General features: G+C 37.8%; 1 protein-coding gene across 5 annotated transcripts in view; it reads right to left on the bottom strand.

Annotated features, from left to right (window-relative positions):
* The window catches only part of Trip4 (thyroid hormone receptor interactor 4), a 63,155-nt gene that overhangs the window by 21,346 nt on the left and 19,815 nt on the right, over positions 1-21,994 (bottom strand). For all 5 annotated transcript variants that reach the window (XR_012445509.1, XM_074066189.1, XM_074066191.1 and 2 more), the window contains exons 7-11: positions 19,653-19,868; positions 14,476-14,602; positions 10,057-10,244; positions 5,382-5,506; positions 4,235-4,326 (exon numbers count right to left, since the gene is read on the bottom strand). Coding sequence is in view for 4 of the 5 variants with exons in the window: in XM_074066189.1 (XP_073922290.1) it covers positions 4,235-4,326; positions 5,382-5,506; positions 10,057-10,244; positions 14,476-14,602; positions 19,653-19,868 (748 nt within the window). In the remaining variant the exon portion in view is untranslated. The remainder of the gene's footprint in view (positions 1-4,234; positions 4,327-5,381; positions 5,507-10,056; positions 10,245-14,475; positions 14,603-19,652; positions 19,869-21,994) is intronic.

Raw genomic sequence — 21,994 nt, 5'->3', positions numbered from 1 at the left:
GAACATTCTGGAGTCTATAAATGGGCAGATTTTCCCAGTACAATACAGAGGACATTTTTACATTTTGGGGTTTTGTTTTTTTTAACAGTGCTAGGAATTGAACCCAGGGAGTCATCCATGCTAGCCACTGAGCTATACTGGCAGCCGTTCACATGCTTTTTATTAAAGAGAATTTAGGTACTTGGCATTTTCAATACCAATGCCTGAATTAACTATTACTTCCTTGTTTTCTAATTTCTCACTTCTCAGACTTACTGACAATCCATCAGTGATAGAAGCTTATGATTTCCACTCATGAAGTGGTATTTGGAATCTTCCTGATTAGAGATCTATGTTGTTTAGGTACTCTTATAGAAAATGCAACAGGTAACTCTCTCTTCTGTGCCAGAAGTCTGCAATTCTACTGCTGGTGCCAACTACTGGACTTAGAGACCCAGTAGAATTGTTTCCACATAATTCCTTGAAGATAGAGTCTTTGCTATTACAAAAGCCATACGATCAAATGAACTAAAGGGTCAGAAAGCTGGCAGGAGTAGAATGGATTCAGTTCAGAGGAAAGAAATAGCATAATCAATGACCTTGGAGATTTCATCAGATTTTCTTTTGAAGGCATGGATCTAAATAGCACAGACGCATAGAAACAAAACCCACCAACTCAATGTTTTGTTTGAAAACTTGTTAGGTCTACAGACCTGTTCACAACCACAGCTGCTTATAGTTATGGATTTGGCAATCAAAATGTCTTTGTTTAAAAAAATGGTTTTAACTGCCTTACTATTGAGGTTACAAACCACAGCCTTGATGCATTATTGCAGTCAACATCCTCCCTGATGTTTTTAAGAACATCTGTTGCTAACAGATAAAATGCTGGCAACCAGCATGGGTTCCTTCCAGGGGAACACAGGAGAAGCTTTAAGGAGATGATGCTCATCTACCTTTCTCCCTTGAGTTGAGCCCATAGCCTTTTCTATCATTCCTACCATGTCTACATTGATCCCCTGCCATTACTCAGGAAGGCTCAGGTTCTAGTGAATTTTTTTAGTGGCACAAATTAACATGCTGGTGAAACTAGTCTTAAAAGGAAGACAAGTTCTAAGCTCAGGGCAAAGCATGTCAAGCACATATTTTTAAAAGGCACTCATAGTACAGTGCACTTGATTCTAAAACTACCAGGAAAATAAATTTTTTCTGTTCTTTCTTCTTTTTATTTTTTTAAACAAAACTAAATGATCACATGTGCCAAAAATAGTGAGGGCTTAATGTATTGTAATTCATCAAAGACAGACCAAGAATGTGAGGTCAGAAGTAAATTACTGAGTGTCTTTGGGGAAGGAAAAAGTTAGGAACAGAATGAAGTAAAAATGTAGTCTAAGTCACACAGGAAGTTAGTTTCAGTTGAAATAAAAATTATTAGATCTATACTGGTTTTCAAAGAAAATGTATCTCAGCTGGGCGATAAGAAATAAGTGTTGAGATAGTGAAGGAAGACATAGGTTAGGAAACTGTTTCCTGGATGGTTCTTGCTCATAAAGGAAAGCCAAACATGTAGACTAACACTTCCTAAACTGTACATACTAGGATATTGGCTCTCCAGTACGTAAATGTGTTTGGGCAGGGGGAGTTAGAATTCATGCTCAAAAAGGTTTGGAGAGGCTAAGGAAGTAGCTCATTGGTAGAGTGCTTGCCTACATTGCGTGAGGCCCTGGATTTGAACCCCAGCACAACCAAAAAAATAAAAAGGTTTGGGAACACTGCATGTTGTATCCACTTCTCAGAGAGCTGTAAGTATACTAACTAGCTCTGAGAAATTCTATGGTAAACAAACAAACGTGTTTAATCCAAAGACATTTTCCAGATGTATATTTCAGAGAATACCCGTGCCACAAAATGCTCAACTCATTTCTTCAGAAACAACAAGGCTGAAAGTAGTAGAACTCAAGACTAGCATGAGCTAGGCTTAGGCTTGATCCTTAGCACCACAAAACAACAAGAAGAATGGAGCTGGTATAACAGACTAGGCAACTACTTTTTTGTTTAAAACGGTACTGGGAGTTGAACTCAGGGCCTCACACTTGCTATGCAGGCACTCTGCCACCTGAGTCACCAGCCCTAGGTAACTACACTTCTTACATAGTAGCGCTCCAGTTCAGACACAGATAGATGATTACCAAGGGTGATCTAGACATTTTCCAAGAGGCGGCCAAATACCAAAGCTGTACTTTTATTTTTTGTGGTGCTGAGGATCAAACCCAAGGCCTTGTTCATGTCAAACACTCTACATTGACTTATATCCCTAGCTCCAAAGCTACAACTTTTAGAAGTGGTAAGATCTTACCCAATAAGTAATACCAAAATATGGCTATTATCCATTCTGAATATACTCATATGTTGCCCTCAAACACCAGAAAGAAACAGTGGGAAAAAGCCACCAAAAAGCTTATGACCATGGGAAAATGGTATGGGATTCCTGTGTTTAAGGAAACCTACAGGTTTCTGGCATTTTGGTATATTCTAATGTCATACATAAAGGAAATTCATAAGGAGAGTTGCCAGGACCTCCAGCTGGGAACATATGGGAGGATTCCTTTACCTTTACATGCTGCCTTCAGCAACCTCAGAATATAAAACACATCATAAGCTCAAGGAGGAGCATGATGCTGAACTGAAAGGGGTATCCGTGAGAAACCAAGAAGATTTGTTAACTAGATTTCTAATTTCTGTAACCCTATAGTATTCCAAACATTAGGATTATAGTTTCCTACCCTTTTCTGCACAAATATATAGGAGAAAGGCTGGCTATCTAGAGATTGAAATCATTTGACTTTGTATCAGGTAGTGATTTGCTTGAACAATAAACAAGAAAGTAAAGTAAGGCCCCTTGCCAAGACCACCATTCACCCAGATGCAGCTGGGTTGTCTTTTATAGTGCAAATGTATAACACAAAGAAAACATAATTTAGACTAAGTTGTTAACAACTGTGAGTCTCCAAAACTGTAAAGGGTGCACCAATAGAAGGTATTTTTATAATTATTAGTTCTAGGCTAAAATAAGAGCAGGGAGTTGGTGGTACAGCTCAGTGGTAGACCACTTCTCTAACATTTGTAAAGCCCTAGGCTCAATCCTCAGCACTGAAAAAAAAAAAAAAAAAGCAAATAAATCTGAAAAATAAAGAATTTAGTACTCATGTATGAAAATGGAAAAATAAGAAATGTTGAAGTTATTCTAGGAATGGGGAAAGGCGGGGGGAGATAAAGGAGAATGATGGATGGGGTGAATTCAATTATGATATATTGTAAAAACTTTTGTAAATATCACAACGTACTCCCCTACTATAAAAAAAGAATGCACAAGGAAAAAAAAAGAGAATTTACTAGGCTGGAGACATGGCTCAAATGGTACAGCACCTGCCTAGCAAGTATGAGGCCCTGAGATCAAATCGCTTCCCCAAAAAAAAATTTACTGACAAAAATTAAACTGAAGCACATTTTAAGCACAGTGGTAGAAACCCTAATGCCTAAAGTAACTGTTCAAAGAACAGGAAAACTATACTTTAACGAAAGACTTTCCAGTTTTGGATTGATTTCTGCCAGTTTGGGTCTAAACATAAAAACCCTACATTTCAGGAGTTTTTCACTAAAGCTAACAGCTCCCCCTACTGTTCAAAAACAGCTTCAGTAATGTCAGTTTAATCCGTAGTGACCAAAAATAAAAACACATATACATATGCACACTCATACATAAATACTCCCTCCAATGTAGCACAATACAAGTAATCAAGTTCAAATGCACTTGCCTATCATGAGTTCAATGTCCTGGACCAAATGCTTCAGAATAATACCCACTACTTAATCAAAATAATTCAAGGGGTAATTTCATGGTTTCTTCACTAAACAAGCAAAGTTTTAAAAAGGGATGAAGACCCTATACATCTAACCTGGAATACGGCAGCAGCTTTTTATGTAGAAATGCATATGTACAAGTTCCCTATATACCAGAAACTAAACCATCACTAAATTTTTTCTGTTTTTCACCTGGTCTTCGGCCCCACACCAACACTTTCCCCCACCGCTCCAAAAAAAAAAAAAAAAAAAACCCAAAAGATTCTCCTTTCCTCATGTCTAAATGCAGTTATTAGCACCTTATTGTCATCAGGATATTCTACATTGGAAGATCCATTGATCAGTTATGATAGCAAACCAAGTATCTGACCAAGAGAAGTATTTTTTTACTTACCTGTTCCTTAAACTGTTTCTGGGATAAGCAATCAATTAGGTCCACACAGCCTAAAAGACATCCCGATGGATAGTCATTTGGAAATTCCACATCTGAATCAAGAATAACAAAAGGATTGGATAAGTTTCCTTCTTTGTGACCTTGGAACTCAGGAATCTGTTTTCAATTCTGAGCAAATAACTTTTTAACATTATCTATTTGTAGACATAAGGAAAACAATGAGGTTTTTATTTGGCATGATTGTTTATATTTTAGCAAAAAACCTAGTGTAAGGCTGAGCTAAGATAGGAAATTTTTCCTTTAGAAAAATCTTTGTACATCAAAGTTCAAGGACCCTACAAGTTCATTCCAAACAAATCAGTTCTATTATATTCAACTGGATCTGACAAGTTTGGTGATGATGGATTTTGGGGGAGGGGGGGGAAGAAAGAAAAGCAGCTCCAGGTGACAAGAGAAAAGCCATAAAAATATGGTTAAGAGTAAGACTGAATGTCAGAACACAAATTTAAAACAAATCAGTCATATCAGTCAAAATAGAAATGTGTTTTTAAGGAAGCATGCATTTCTGATTTCTAGTGATTGCTTTAGCTTGGTTTCTTAAAAACTTTTAAAAGTTGTCTGTAATTACCCTTTCATCCTGCCTACAAAACAACTGTATGAGCTGGATTAAAAAAAGGGAAACAGGATGTCCTCCAGTCAGAAGTTCTTTTTAGGATCCAAATTTACTGTGTTTGGGGTGATTCCAAAAACTTTCTGCTTCAGTCAGTCGACTTTGATCTATCCAAATCTAATAGCAGATCTTAATTTGGGTCACTTTTTATTAAAAAAAAATTCTTATTTGTGGTTGTTTTTCCCATCTAAAGATCCCAGAGTTTATAGGGGTCATTTATTTTTACCCTCATATTAAAAAAAATATTTTTCTCAGATACAATTAAGATTATTTGGTTGATTTCTGGTATTGGAAACTAGTATTTTTATGTATTCTTCTTTGAACAGCTATCTATGATTGCACTAAACAAACCAATAACCATATGCAAGGTTTAATAGTCCCTTTCAGCCAAGAAAAGGTTTATAGGAAGAAGAAAGTGAAAGATGCATGCCAGTAACTTTACAAAGTAAGAGTGAAGGGAGAATATATGGCTGTTACCTTTCCCATGAAGAAGACGATATGTGGCCTGGAGTTCTGAGACTTCTTGAGGGGAGGGTTTTTTGCCTGTGGCTGCTATCCAAAGCCGTCCTCTGTGGGGGGTGTACCAGGATCTGCCCTCCACCCTTAAACAAATACAAATTTAGTGGGAAGGATCTAAATTCTAGTTTCCTAGAAGATCCCATAATATACGATAAATCCTATAGCAAATCATCCAAGTTGAACTAAGAGTGCTAAAGAAGATACCTCACCAAGAGGAATTCTTTTGTGAACAAATACTCCCACAATACCTTTCCCTTGAAGATGAACACTGTTCATCTTGTTCTCTAATTTGTCCTATCATCAGAACAAAGATGGTTCATCTCTCTGAACTCCTACTTGTCACCTGATCTCTGTAAGCCAGACCTGGAAGTCTCACTAGTCTTGAGACTCCTACAATCCAAATTCTATGTTTTTAAGGCATCAAAGTTGTTCCAAAGATATAGAAATCCTTCCTCTTCAAAGATAAACTTTTTCTTGAAAGACTGGTTGATCTATTCTCCCACCTATTCTCCTGACCTTGACAGAAAAGTCCTCACTCACATAACTCCTCAAGAATGGTACTGTTTGATAGTTTTGGTTTTTTTTTTTGGGGGGGGGGGCAGTTTACTGAGGTCTGTATTTAGGACCTCATGCTTGCTAGGCAGGTATTCTACCACTTGATCCATGTCCCCAGTGCTTTTTTACATTAGATATTTTTCAGGCATGGTCTTGAAGTTTTTACCTGGGGCCTCTGGGGCTTCCCTTGGACTGAGATCCTATAATGTATCTGTTATCATAGGCATGTACCACAGTAAGTGGTACATAGGCCTGGTTTATTGGTTGAGATGAGGGTCTCACTAACTTTGGCCTGAGCTGGACTTGAACTGTGATCTTCTTGATCTCTGCCTCCTGAGTATCTGGAATTATAGGTATATACTACTGTGCCCAGCCTGTGTAATAGAATTTGAATAATTAAAAATGCATACCTTTGCTCGTTTAATTGCAACCATATCTATATACATTTTCTAATTATTTTATATAGGGTTATGTTCTGCGTGGACAATGAAACAGTTTGGTGACTAGTTTGAAAGAGTCTTAAAGTGCATTCGAGATGATTTAATTACTTTGCTGCTTTAAAGAATTACAAAAGACGCTCCTCTTCATTTTTCAAGTTAAATGAGGTACTTTGATAACATATGCCTTTTTTCTTACAGGAAATAGGGCTGTGAATTTTTCATATTCTTAGTTTTCCAATACAGATGAATTAGAAGAGTCCCAGCATATACTAGGTGGTTACTACATGAAATGAACCAGTCTTTGTCTTCCCTCTAAACCAAATAAACTGAAGAGTTACTGGGAAAGTGGTCCCACTTTCTTTCTGTGGGATTAGTGACTGTGGATGGAAGCTGCTGATCCTGTTCTTTTTAGTGAGAAAATCTGATTAACAGAAATCCAAACAGGATGAGATAAATGTAAACATTCAAACTCCCTTAGCAGAAGGTAAACTGTTTAGTTTTCTACTTTGGAAAAGGAAAGCACTTAACTTGCAGAGAACTGAATCAGAGAACAGACATGGGAAGGGGCGTTGGTTGTCCTGGAGCAAAAGCAGATTCACTTGTTCCAATGCACTAGACACACTGCCTACAAAACAATTAGGATCCAAAGCAAGAAGGCCTGGCCTTCAAAGTGTAGCGCACCTGAGTAAAACGGGGAAAAGACAGCTAAAAGTCAAACTACCGAAGTAGAAATGACTATTTCTAAATACTAATTTTTCTTTCCAGAAAGTAGCCTGCACAATACAGTGCAAAAAGAACTTTGAAAACCTGAATTCTAGTTCCATCTCTGCTTTGTAGTTCAGAGTAATCTATCTTTGCTGCCTCCATGTCCTCATTTGTCAGACTGAAATATTGGCCTAATCTATCTCATAGAACTACGGCTTTGAAAGTTAAAATTTTATTTAAAAGGTATGTGTTTGGATACTCCCAAGCATATCAAACTCTAATAGATAAAATGAGAAGGAAAAATGAGCATGCTGTAAGTGGAAGAAAAATTCAAACATAAACATGTATCATGATCTTACTATACAACAATTTGCACAAGAAAAAGAATAGAAAGTAAACATTTCAAAATACAAACAGCTGTTTCTTTTTCTTTACTTTTTTTGGAGTACTGGGGTTTAAACTCAGGACCTCACACTTTCTAGGCAGGCATTCGACCACTTGAGCCACTCCACCAGCCCTTTTTTGTGTTGAGTATTTTTCAGGCTTCAAACCTGATCTCTGCCTCCTGAGTAGCTAGGATTACAGGAATGAGCCACTGGTGCCTGGCTAATAGCTGCTTCTTAACAATTGCTGTTTTTTGGTGATGAATCTTTCTTTCTCTAGCTACTTTCTAAATTTTACAATTTCCTATATTCATGTATAAAAGCAAAGAAAAAAGTAATTTAGAAAAACCAAATCAGAGCTGGGTGCTGGTGACTCATGCCTGTAATACTGGCTACTCAGTAGGCAGAGATCAGGATTGTGGTAAGAAGCCAGACTGGGCAAATAGTTCTAGAGACCCTATCTCAAAAAACCCTTCACAAAAATGGGGCTGGTAGAGTAGCTCAAGGTGAAGGCCCTGAGTTCAAACTCCAGAATGGCAAAAAAAAAAAAAATTAAGAAGAAACATAGGAAACCATGGAATAGTAAGTGATTATCACTAATAGGTACAAAGTTATGCAGGTATCTCACTAAAATAAATAGGCATAGGAACTTCAAATTTCAAGGCCTGGAGGTATGACTTAAGTGGTTATCTGTTGCCTGCTTAGCAAGCTCAAAAGGCACTGAGTTCAAACTCTAGAACCACCAAACCAACAACAACAACAACAACCACTTCAATTTCAAACAGAATCAACCATCAAAAGTTGCTAAGTAAGATATCAGAAAACAAAGCCAAGAGAAACTTTTTCAGTACACTTTCTTCCAAAAAAAGGAAAAAAAAAAAAACTGGTATACTATCTGTTATGACTTAGATTCTTAGCCTTTCTGGGTTCATGGGTGGGTGTGGGTATGTGTGTGTGTGTTAGTGTTAGTGTTACTGGGTAGCAAGCATGCTACCACTGAGGGATCAGTTCTCCCAAGCACATGCCACTACACCCAGCTTCATTTTGTACATGTGTGTGGTTTTTTTTGTGGTATTGGGGTTTGAATTCAGACTTGCTAGGCAGGCACTCTACCTCTTGAGCCACATCTCTAGCCCTTTTTCCTCTGGTTATTTTGGAAAAAGAAAGCTTCCTTTTTGGCCAGGTGAGCATGGACCATAACCCTCCTGAGTGCAGCCTCCCACATAGTTTGGGATGATAGGCATATGCCACCTCACCCAGCCAAAAGGTTGAGATGGGGGTCTAGCTAATTTTTTTTTGCCTGGTCTGGCCTTGAACCGGGATTTTCCCAATTTCAGGCTCCCAATTAGATAAGATTACAGGTGTAAGCCATCGGCTCCCTGTGTTCAGCTTGTTTTTTAAGCTACTTGGTAAAAAATATACTATGAAGATTTTTGTTAATTTTTAATTTTCTTTTTTTGGGACTTTTTTTTTTTTGATGGCACTGAGGTTTGAACTCAGGGTCTCACATTCGGTATACAGGTGCTCTACTACTTGAGCCACTCCACCAGCCCCAGGTCTGGAGTTTGGACTCAGGGCTTCATTCTTGCAAACCAGGCACTCTACCACATGAGCCATACTCCCAGACCATTTTGCTCTGATTGTTTTGGAGATGGGGTCTTGAGAACTATTTGTCTAGGCTAACCTTGAGCCACAATCCTCCCAATCTCAGCCTCCCAAGTAGCTAGGATTATAGGCATGACCCACCAGCACCTGGCTTAAAATTTTTTAATTAAAAAAACTTAGCCAGGTGCTAGTGGCTCATGCCTGTAAGCCTAGCTACTCAGGAGGCAGAGATCAGGATTGCAGTTTGAGGCAAGCCTGGACAAATAGTTCAAGAGACCCTATCTTGAAAATACTCAACATGAAAAAGTACTGGCAGAGTGGCTCAAGTGGTAGAGTGCCTGCCTAACGAGCGTGAAGCTCTGAGTTCAAACCCCAGTATCACCAAAAAAAAAAAAAAAAAAAAGTTAGGTGCAGTGGCAAGAGTCTGCAGTCTGAGTTATTCTGCAGGCTGATGTAGAAGGATCACTTGAGCCTAGAGCTCAAGCCTTGTTTGCATATCATACTGAGACCCTATCTCAAAAAAAAAAAAAAACACCAAATTAATTATTTCTGTATATATACATATGTATGTACTTAATTTCTTTCATCTTTGGGAGAGGGTCTTGCTAATATAGTCCAAGCTGGCCTCAAACTCACAAATCCTACTGCCTCAGCCTCCCAAATACTGGGGTTACACGTGTGTGCCACCATATCTGGCCCTGTTTAAAGTCATATATATTAGAGCTGGTGGAGTTGGCTGAGGTGGTAGAGCACTTGCCTAGCAAGCATGAGGCCCTGACTTCAAACCCCAGTAACGCTTAAGAAAAAAAAGAACTAAAGCTGTACATTCTGAAGAATATTATAAATTATCACTAAATTGGAAAAAACAAAGTTTAATCCATAACTCAAAATCAAGTTTATGTTACAATAAAATCTTTCACTGCTACAATTCATTTCCATTCTTACCTTTTAACCCCTCTGACAAGCAGAGAAGCCCAGGGCTGATGAACAGAGAGGCACCAGCCACCATCAAAGCCTTCCTGGAATTCTTGATCCTGAATTCGCAACTGGTGCTGATGTAAGTTGAACTCTAGTTCCATTTCTGCTGAATGGAAAGCCTTCTTCTGTGAGGTTGCACCTGTGTGGTCTACCCACTATACAGAAAAGAAAAACAAACATTCAATTCTGCCTGACAAAGAAGAACCTAGGGAAGGTAGACAAAATGAGATTAATACTAATAGTGAGAAAATCATACAAGGAATGCTTTCTTGGAAAATTTTATTCCATTTTTGTCTGAAACAAGGCTGAAGTGGGCAGAGATGGTATAAATTCGGTAGAAATCCCAGGTAAGAGAACAAGGTCCCATTTTAAAAGATATATAGGATGTTGAACTCAGTGTACATTGCTTCTAATTCCAGTAATGGCATAACTATCATTGAAAGTGCTGTAATTATTTCCCCTTTATACTTACTAATGATCCATATTTGAATCTAGATAAATTTCCAAGATAATTCTATCAGCCAAATGAAGGTTCAATATTTTGGTCTGTAATTCTTCACATGCAGAGTCACAGATTAGTATCATAACAAAGCCAAACAGATGCTGCCAGGGGCAGCAGTTCTGACTATGAGATGTATGAAGTATTCTATTACCCTGTTTTGCTCTGAAAGAGAAGATGGAGCACCATGGAAACAAGGTTCCCATCACATAAGGGAATTAAAGAATTACCAGGTGTAGGTAGGAGAGTCAAGAGTCTTGGCAAAATTCACACTAAGAATGGTGGTTAATGTTCCTTTATACAGCAAGAAGACCAAGTGCTGTAAAATAAAAAATAAAACTTCTTTTTCCAGTGCTGGGGATCAAACCCAAGGATTCACATATTCTAGGCAAGCACTGTACCACTGAACTACACCTCCACCCCAAAACATTGTATTTATTGAGTACTCAATTATGTGAAAATCATATAAACTGGAGAGACATAAAATATGAAAAAGATATAGCTCTTTTCAAAGACCTTATAATAGTAGTAGAAGATAAACACAAGTAACTGTCTAAAACAAAGGATTGGGTAAATACTAATTAACGATAAAAGTTGTTACGGGGCAACACAGAAGAACTGATACATTATGGGAAAATAAATGATTTTGTAAAAATGTTGGGATTTGAACAGTTGCAAAGCCCAAATAAATTTCTAGTACAGCTATTGACCAATCACACAGCCACTTTCCTAAACTAATCCCTTATTTATCTTTCAATAATACTATTAAAGAACCTGTTAACTGTAGGAACTGCAATTCCTTAAATAACTCTCTTCTACCCTACTGGTATTACAACACTAATTTGGGGACCTCATCATCTCCCCATTGTGCTATCACAACAACCTCTTCAGCAATTTTCCTTCTTGTAGTCTTACCCTTTCCTCCAATCCCTTCTCTATATAAGCAAGAAAGTTTTGCCAATCTTTTGCTAAAATTCTTAAAAAGGTCCCTCTTTGCCTATTTTAGGATAAAACCTAAACTTCTAGTATGAGACCTAAGGGCATTCATAATAAAGTATTGTTTATTGTTAAGTAGTATCACCTCAAAATGTATATCCACCTAGAATCTTGTGACTATGACCTTGTTTGGAAATATTCTTTGAGGATGTAATCAATTAAGATGAGATGGATTACAGCAAACCCTAAATCTAATGTCTGATGTCCTTCTAAGAGAACACACAAGACAGACACAAAAGAAAGACCATGTGAAGACTGGAATGATGTAGCTTGGATATCTAAGGCCACCAGCAACTGAAAGATGAAAGGAAGCATTCTCCTGTAGAGCCCCTGGAGGAAGTATAACCCATCATACACTTTGATTTTGAACTTCTACCCTCCAGGCTGAAAGAAGACATTTCTAGACGTTGTCTTAAGTCACCAAGTCTATGTTATGGCAGCCCTAGGAAATGAATACACCTACCAGTCTATCACAATACTGAGTTGCATTCACAATAGCCAAGTTATGGAAACAGCCAAGATGCCCCACCACTGACGAATGGATTAAGAAAATGTGGTATCTATACACAATGGAATTTTATGCAGCCATGAAGAAGAACGAAATGTTATCATTCGCTGGTAAATGGATGGAATTGGAGAACATCATTCTGAGTGAGGTTAGCCCGGCCCAAAAGACCAAAAATCGTATGTTCTCCCTCATATGTGGACATTACATCAAGGGCAAACACAACAATGGGATTGGACTATGAGCACATGATAAAAGCGAAAGCACACAAGGGAGGGGTGAGGATAGGTAAGACACCTAAAAAACTAGCTAGCATTTGTTGCCCTTAACGCAGAGAAACTAAAGCAGATACCTTAAAAGCAACTGAGGCCAATAGGAAAAGGGGAACAGGTACTAGAGAAAAGGTTAGATCAAAAAGAATTAACCTAGAAGGTAACACCCACGCACAGGAAATCAATGTGAGTCAATGCCCTGTATAGCTATCCTTATCTCAACCAGCAAAAACCCTTGTCCCTTCCTGTTATTGCTTATACTCTCTCTACAACAAAATCAGAAATAAGGGCAAAATAGTTTCTGGTGGGTATTGAGGGGGGGAGAGGGAGGGGGCGGAGTGGGTGGTAAGGGAGGGGGTGGGGGCAGGAGGGAGAAATGAACCAAGCCTTGTATGCACATATGAATAATAAAAGAAAAAGGGAAAAAAAAAATACTGAGTTGCTTGGTATTCCCACAAGCTCACAATATTCTCAAGCTGCTGAGCCCTTACCTATGTTGTACCTTCTTCCTGGAGTTCCTGCCCCAGATTTACCTCCATGGAAATTTCTAGTCATACCTTAAATCTCCTCTCAAACATCATTTCTTTCAGAGACCTCAGATTTATGAACACATTATTAAATCCTACTGTACCTGCATTTATCACATATCTATTATAGCAATTATGTTAAAGAACTGTAATTATTGTATTCATAATTCAAGAATAATGGGCACGTTAATCTTGAAGTTCTTAAGGACAGGAGCTAGGCCTTTACTTTTTTTTTTTTTTTTTTTTTTGTGGTACTGGGGCTTCAACTCAGGGCCTTCACTTTGAACCACTCTACCAGCCCTATTTTTGTGAAGGGTTTTTTGAGATAGGGTCTCATGGAACTATTTGTCCAGGCTGGCTTTGAACCACAATCCTCCTGATCTCTACCTCCTGAGTAGTTAGGATTACAGGTGTGAGTCGATGGCACCTGGCAGGCCGTTACCTTTTAATTTCCTAGTACCTAGCACAGAATCTGCCATATTTGTGGTGCTGAATGAATGTCTCCAGTTGAGCTATCCAAAGCATCATGCTGACTATATTATCTCTCTAAATAAGGACCTTCTATGGCTCACATTTAACTACAAAATGAAAATGTTAAAACTTTCTAGCTGAACACTTACTTCTTTAGTGATTTGGTTCATACTTAACCCCGCTTTATTTCTCATTATAATCCATCATAGGAGTCCTATAGAGATAGCTTGTATTCTCTATTATATGTTATGGTTTGGATCTTGAATGTTCCCCCAAAGCTCAAGTGTTAAAGGCTTGGTCCCTGGCTGATGGTGCTACTGGTTGATGAACGAATCTTTAAGAGGCAGGGATTAGTAGAAAGAAGTTACGTCATTGGGACATGCCATGAAGGGGATATTGGAAGCTTGTCCCTTTCTCTCTCTCTCTTTGCTTTCTGGCTGCCATGAGATTAGCTGCTTTGCTCAATCATGGAACTCCCTGGGATATTTTGCCTTACCATAGGCCCAAAGCAACCATAGACTGAAACCTCTGAAATTGTGAGTCTTTTAAAATGAATCTTTCCTTTCATTAGTTGATTATCTCTAGTATTTTGTCACAGTAACAGAAAACTGACCAACACAATATCCCATATTTTGTGTATACATGCCTTTATTTTTTTTGTTTACTATGCCCAAACACTCATTTTCTTGAATATTTACTTTGAATGACTACCAGTATCTCCCTCCTTTGGATTTCCATAGCAATATATTTATATTCCATTAGTATTAGAACTACTTATATTTTCAGCTGCTTATGAAGGTATCTTCCTTTACCAGTTTTTGAGTACTTTGAGGAAAAAATCATTGTCTGGTTGACCACCTGAGCCATACCTCTACTCCTATTGTTTTAATTTCTTCAGTACTTAACTATTTTTTGGAAAATACTCAGAAAATAATCAGGTCATGTTGTCAGAAATGCTCCAATAAAAATTGGAAAAACTAAGGCCAGAGACTAAGATTGGTGAGTGTGCTGAGAGCAGAGACTGGGATCTGAAGCCTATGAAACAGACACACTTGAAAGGAGAAATATTTGGGGCCAAATTTCTCTCCTTATCAGTTATAGGAAAGGTCCACTAACCTGTGGAGGGGACTGGTACAGGTTGGGATTTACCAGAACTCCCAAAGGCTCTTCAGAAGATCTATCCAGTTTGATCAGTGGCTGGTTCAAGGTTCCATTGGCAATGGCCTGTATTGTCTCATCTAGTCTGTGATAACAAACCAAAAGGATGCAAAAATTGGCAATTGTCTATTTTCAGAGTGTCTGTCCTTACCACTAATATAAAACTTTTCAATAGTAATAAACTTTGGAATTCAAAGAGGAGTTGTAGACATGGACAACCGTCTCTACTCCACCTTCTTTCTCTCCACACCAAGAATTCTATCGAAAATAGGAAGGACACACTATAGTCATTCATTTGTTTAACAACTCAATAAACATGCCAAGACTACAACAGCACCTAAAATACCCTGACTCAAGAGAAAAGTATTCTATGGTAGCTTACCTAGTCAACACAGCCTACACAGGTATTCCCTGTCTACTGAGGAGTCCCTTTTCCACTCCTCCATGCTATCTGGATTCTATTCTTGTTTCCAAGCTCAGAAGTTCTAAGAGGCATCCTACATGCCCAACACAAAAGTGCTTACTCCTTTCTCTAAAGTGCTGAGTACTACTATTGAAATAATCATTGGACACACACCATACTATTCTCTGCTTATGGTGTTGGCTTTGGGTATTTGGCTCCAAACCTATAAAAGAATGTGATAACTTTTATTTAAGCCCTACTTGCTATTATGGAATCATAGGCAGGAATTCTATTATATTTTTCTACATTACTTGCTGCTGTATTCCATATTCCTATTGGATGCTTAACAAACATTTGTGGCTAATGATAGTTCTGAAGCATCACATAATGCAATGTTTCAACTTACAGAAAAGGCTAAACCATTTTGAATTAGGTTCAAGATATATTTATCAGGAACTTTTTATATGCAATGCAACTTAAAAGGAATGGAGGACATAGTTCCAGTCTTCAAGAACCAAACTTCCTTCCAATCTTCCCTCCTCCCTCCCTTCCTTCCGCCCCCCCCTTCTCCTTTCCCATTTTCTTCCTTCCTCCCTTCCCTCTCTCCCTCCCTCCTATAAAGACAAAAGGAAAAAAAACAGAAGAAGCTCTGAAACTGGGCACAGTCTCAAACACTTATAATCTCATCACTTGAGAGGCTGAGACAGGAGAACTGCAGGATTGACAAGAGTGTGGATTACATAGTTACACTCTGTACCAAAACTCCAATGATAATAAAAAAGAAAACAAGAAGATTTGAGTTGGAATGGCATGTTTAAGACAGCTATTTGTATGATGCACTATACAAGAAAGGATGTAATAATCACTATGAGATAGGCACAATCTATATTGTAGATATCTTTCCATCATCCTATGTGTTATACCAAGTAGGTATTTAAAAGGCAAAGATTGGGGGAGGCATTTTAAAGTAGTGAAAAGCAGAAACTAAAATAGACTAATGCAGAATAAAAGCAAAAGCTGAAATATAAGAATTTGAGGGATGAGATTATAAGGTAAATTTAAATTAGGATGAGGACAGTGGGATCTGAAGGAGGGTAATAGATTTGAGATACAGTATAGCAGTAAGTATATTGAGAACTCTAGAATCTATGAAAAAAATAATAAAAATAGCTAACCAAAACATTTTTAGAATACTCAAATTTACTAACACACAATAAAGTGAAGAAATAAGAATAAACATTATAATGAAATACCATTTTTCACTTGTCAGAATGGCAAATGTTTCAAAAATACTGCTAACAAGGGAAAAAGGAAACTATCATTTTGATATTTGGTATTTTGAGACAGGGTCTTACCAAGTAGCCTAGACTGGCTTAGAACATGTTATGTAGACGAGACTGGCCTCAAACTCACAATCCTCCTGCCTCTGTCCAGAGAATGGGGGTGGAGGCAGGGGGATAAGTGAAAAAGTATACAGAACTTAAATTTTAAGGGATTCTTCCCAATATCTCTTTTAAAAGTCTCATATACTTGCAACTCACACACATATATAGTGTCCCTCATTATCAACATCTCCCACCAGTATGGTACATTTGTTTCAGTGTATGAACATACAATGACACATCATCACCCACCAGTTTTACATTAGTATTTACTCTTGGTGTTGGTACAGTCTATGGCTTTGGCATTCTTTTTTTTTTTTTTTCAGCATTGGGGCTTGAACTCAGGGTTTTATGCTTGCAAGGCAGGTGCTCCAACAGTTGAGCCACTCCACCAGCCCCATTTTATGGATTTGGACAAGAATTACTTTGCAGTGATGGGGAAATTTATGATGGACAAATATATGATGACAGGGTCTATCATTATAGTTTCACACAAAGTACTTTCACTGCTTAAATTCTCTGCACTTACAGCCAAGCATAGTGGTACAAGCCTGTAATCCTAGCACTTGGGGCAAAGGCAGGAGGACTGAGTTTGAGGCCAGCCTCAACTACATAACAAGTTTCAAGTCAGCATGGGCTACATAGCAAGACTCAGTCTCAAAAACAAAAAACCAAAGCAACAACAAAAATCAATCTGCTTTCTATTATTACTCCCTCTCTTCTAATACCTAGCAACTACTGTATTATTGGACTCATATAACATAAACTGTATCATTTTAATACTCCCATTCCAAGTAAGAGAATATAACTATTTTCTTATACTCGCACACTATGCAATATTATCTATTTTTCTGACAAAGTAAATTCAGAGCCAGATGTGATAGTACACCTGTAATCCGGGCTACTCAGAAGGTGGAGGTAGGAGGATCTCCAGCTCAAAGCTACTTCAGGCAAAGTTAGTGACAACCTATTTCATAAACAAAAGTGTTAGGAGCATGGCTCAGTAGTTTAGCTTTTTCCTAGCATGATTGAGGCCCTGGGTTCAATTCCTAGTACCACAAACAAACAAAAAGGTAAGCTCAAAGTGACTTTTAATATGCCAATCAACATTAATAAAACACGAGCCAAACAGACAAATGTAAATGAGTTAGATTAAAATTCAAATGAAAGACAATTTTTCTCCTTTTGAAGGAACATCTATTAGCTAGTACTTTTAGTCAAATGGCTAATCACAGATAAACTTCGAATTATCAGAAATCATTCTGACATTTCAAACAGCAATATACAGTGCTACCAACACCACTTTACGTACACAAATATTAAGGAGAAACTGGGCAAAACATTTAAAAATACTGAACATACAATCAAGTACAAAACTTAGAAGAAGGAAAGAGACCTTTTTAAAAAGTCAGGAAATGACATTATCAGAAAAAATTACAAAACCAATAATAATTACACTATGTAGCCAGTGTGCAGTGGCTCATATCTGTCATCCTAACTACTTGTAGGGCAGAGATTGGGAGGATCATGGTTTGAGATACGCCCAAGCAAAAAGTTAGTAAAATGCCATCTCAACCAATAAAAACTGGACATAGTGGCACCTACCTGTCATCCCAGCTAAGCAAGGATCATAGAAGGACCGTGATCCACACAAGACCCTATCTAAAAAATAACCAATGTAAACAAAAAGGGATGGCAGAGTGGCTCAAGTGGTAGAGCACCTGCTTCGTAAGTGTGAGGCCTTGAGTTCAATCCCCAGTACTGCAAAAAAACAAAAAAACAAAAAACAAAAAAAAAAGCATTCCTAAAGGGGGAAAGGGTTCATTTTCTTCAATGCTCAAAGAGGAAAAAAAATTAAAAAATATATATATATACTGCTTTTCATCAAGAGCAGCTATGTATTTTATGCAATTTTTAATTCAACTAAATTTGATGAACCAAAAAAGTTATACATCATGGGTTTTTTTGTTTGCTTTTTAGACAGGGTTTTGTTATGTAGCACTGGCTGGTGCCAAACTCATGATCCTCCTACCTCTGCCCCCCACCATGACTGATACATTTAACTCTTTTTTTGTTTTTCTTCTTAGAGGTACAGGGGTTGAATTGCAGATCTGACACTTAGTAGGAAGGTGCTCTGCCACTTGAGCTACTTTGCCAGACGTTTTGGAGTTTGTTATTTTTTAAATAGGGTTTCACTTTATGCCCAGGTCAGCCTGGACCACAATCCTTTGAATTGTGCTCCCCTGCATAGCTCAGAATAACATGCACCTGCCACTGCACCCAGCCATTGGTTAAGATTGGATCTCGAGAACTTTTTTGCCTAGGCTGGTCTCAAACTGAGACACTCCTAATTACAGGTGTGAGCTCCCATGACTGGCAAACCTGTATTTTCTCCAAATTTGTGTACAATCACCCCAACATGATACATTAAAGCCTTTCCTTACTGCTTACAAATGTTAGCTTTATTTTTCATTTTTTTTTTTTTTCAGTGCTAGAGATTGAACCTAGGGCCTTACACATACCCCCGGACCAAATGTTAGCTTTATAGATTATTAAATTCACACACATACTTATCCACACATGTTCATGCACACACAAACACACCAGTATTCCTGAATCATGTTTCATTGATTTATTCTTTTCTCTCTCTCTCTTTTTGTGGCACTGGGGCTTAAACTCAGGGCCTACACTCTAAGTCACTCCACCAGCCCTTTTTGTGATGGGTTTCTTCAAAATATGGTCTCTCGAACTATTTGCCCATGCTGGCTTCGAACCACAATCCTCCTGATCTCTGCCTCCTGAGTAGTTAGGATTATAGGTATAAGCCACCAGTGTCATGCTGGTACTGGGGTTTGAGCTCAGGGCCTCATGCTTGCTAGTCAGGCACTCTACCACTTGAGTCACTCTGCCAGCCCCAAATCAATGTATTCTTGTGCCCGAACTCTATTTTTTAAAAAGTTTTTAAAAAAGTAATAGTGCCAAAAAAATAAAAAATAAAAAAGTAACAGTAATGATTTAGTGTAAGTAAGAACAAGTACCCTTTACTATTCACTTTCAAAAATTTCTAGCTATTCTTACATGTTTTCTAGTCTCAATAAACACTGTTTTTATTTTTATTTTTTACTTTTTGAAGTGCTGGGGATCAAATGCAGGGCCTCAGGCAAGCTAAAGCAAGTACTCTACCACTAAGCCACATCCTAAGCCCTTAAAGTTTTTATATTAAATTTTAAAATTTATATATATAGTGGTATAGAGGGTCAATATTTTTCAAATCAACCAAAATAACGATTAAGTAGAGAGAATGGATTCTACTCCTTTTTTCAAACCCTTTCTGGTGCTGCCCATTTTACCTATCGTGATACTCTGCTAGTGGATTTCCTTCTTCCAGGATTTTCCGGCCTGCAAAGTCAATGGTGATCTTCTTAGAGAGTCGAGAAGCATGTCGAAGTTCTCTCAGTTCCTCTTCTCGCTTCTGCAGGGTTTCCCGCTCAATTTTTGATAACCATTGGTTAGAATCACTGGCAAAGTAATCTGACTCATCATCAATGACTTGGGTCCTTCGAATGCTAAGGGGAAAAAAAAAAAAACATGTAATAATTTGATCATGGGTTGACAAATACGGATAAATTAGTGGGGAACTGTTTCAAAATAGCTTCTTCTTTGCTGTTCTGGAGGTTACTATCTCAACTATAGAATGCCAAGAATGTCCCAAAATCAGGTCAAGATCTTCCTGATTCCCAGCTTCTTCATACATCTTATTTCCACTGCAGGTTCAAGAACTAATCTCAACCTCAAGCAGGAAAAGACACAGCACCATAACCCACAGTCATTCTACCTTTCTGACTAGTTCAGCCTTCACCTTTTCTTTCTTTCTTTCTTTTTTTTTGCAATGCTGATGATGGATCACAGCTTTCACCTTCTAATAACTGGGATTCAGCCTGGTTTTGCTGTTTCTGAGTTCAGGTTTTAACAACTTATTATTCTTGTCTTTCTGTAATTGGTTGGATCCAGTCTGTTATCATTTGCTTACTGGAATTCTACCCTGAAATCTCAGTCCTATGGCTTACCATTTACTATTAGGGCACTCAATTAATCTATTATTGTATGTCAGTTCTCACATCCCTTCTTCTCAATCTCCAGTTTCTCGCTGGGGCCAAGTTCCAAGATATGACAATCAGCGCTGTCTCTAATACCATACTGACAAAGAAACTGAAGACTAAAAGAGTCCTGATGACCTAACTCATGCTACAGATAATGAACCTGAGGCTCGAAGAAATTAAGTGACTACTCGAAAGCCACAAATCCAATTAAGATTGAATTTCTCCATAATTATAAATTAGTAATATATGCAGGCATAAGGAAAATACTAAAATTAGATTCATATTTTGATTTCAATTATTCAGGACTCAGCTGGAATTACAAAAAGAACTTGTTTTAATGTAATCTTAGATTGTGAAGTTCAAGTTTATAAAATACCAGTAAGACCAGCTTTAAACCTAAATAATAAAACCAGCAAAACAGCAACATCAATAGGGAGAAGCTTTCTTCCAGTTTCTATTTATCAAGAAATATAACTGATTTCTTATTGTTTCTAATTATAAGTTTTACTGAGTATGGTGAAATGTGATAAAGGATTAAGAATGATTACGAGCTGGATGTAGTGATACATGTCTGTAATCCCAGGAGGCTGAGGCAGGAGATCAAAAGTTCAAGGCCAGTCTCTGCTCAAAAGAAAAAAAAATAAGAGTGAATATGAGTTACACACCTCGGAGACTTTCCTAAGGAACTGTTTTCTAAATTATATCTCGTGTTTTCTTAGCAAATGGTTTGAAAGTAGCAGGTCTATCTCACCAAAAGATTATGATAAAAGAAATAGGCTCCCAGGTCAGATCTAAGGATCCTCACAGATTCTCATGTAGCCATCTGAGAAGGAAGCATGTAAGTCCTACCCAAACATTTTGTTACCACTCACTACTTTTCAATACATACTTTGTCCAAAAGGAGAAAAAATCTGAAGAAATAAAAAATACCACAAATCTATCTCTTAAAGAGAAGTCAGCTGACTAAACCATTGTAAATAAGAGTATAAAGCCAATTTAGGCACATATTAATATACTGGTTATTAAATCAAAACACGAATTCACTGTCAATGGAAAGGAAAAGGGTAAATCATTCCTGTGATACAGCATTACCTGTGCTCTTATAGAGGCAACTTCTTAATACAGTCATATGTCACATAACACTTCTGTCAATGATGGACCACAAATAAAATGGTGGTCTTACAAGATTATAATGGAGCTGAAAAATTCCTATCATCTAGTAATGTCATACCCATCATGATATCATAGCACAATGCATTACTCATGTGTTTGTGGTGATGCTGATATAAACAAACCTACTCCACTGCCAGTTTTATAAAGGTATAACATATACATTATGCATAGTACACACTTAATAATTGTTATAGTTTGAATAGGAAATGTTCTCCAGAGGCTCATGTATTAGGAGCTTGACTGGGATTTGGGGGAGTGATTGGAGGCTATAACCTAATAAATAGACTAATTCCTGAGGGATTCATAACATGATGGCATTACGGGACATGGTGAGAAGTTAGAGGTAGGACCTAGTTAGAGGAAACAGGTCATTGGGAGCAGGCTCTGGAAAGATGTATCTTGTACCCTGCCCCTGGCTC

Source organism: Castor canadensis, chromosome 2 (assembly GCF_047511655.1).
Source record: "Castor canadensis chromosome 2, mCasCan1.hap1v2, whole genome shotgun sequence".
Taxonomy (NCBI): domain Eukaryota; kingdom Metazoa; phylum Chordata; class Mammalia; order Rodentia; family Castoridae; genus Castor; species Castor canadensis.
This window is presented reverse-complemented; position numbering and strand designations above follow the sequence as displayed.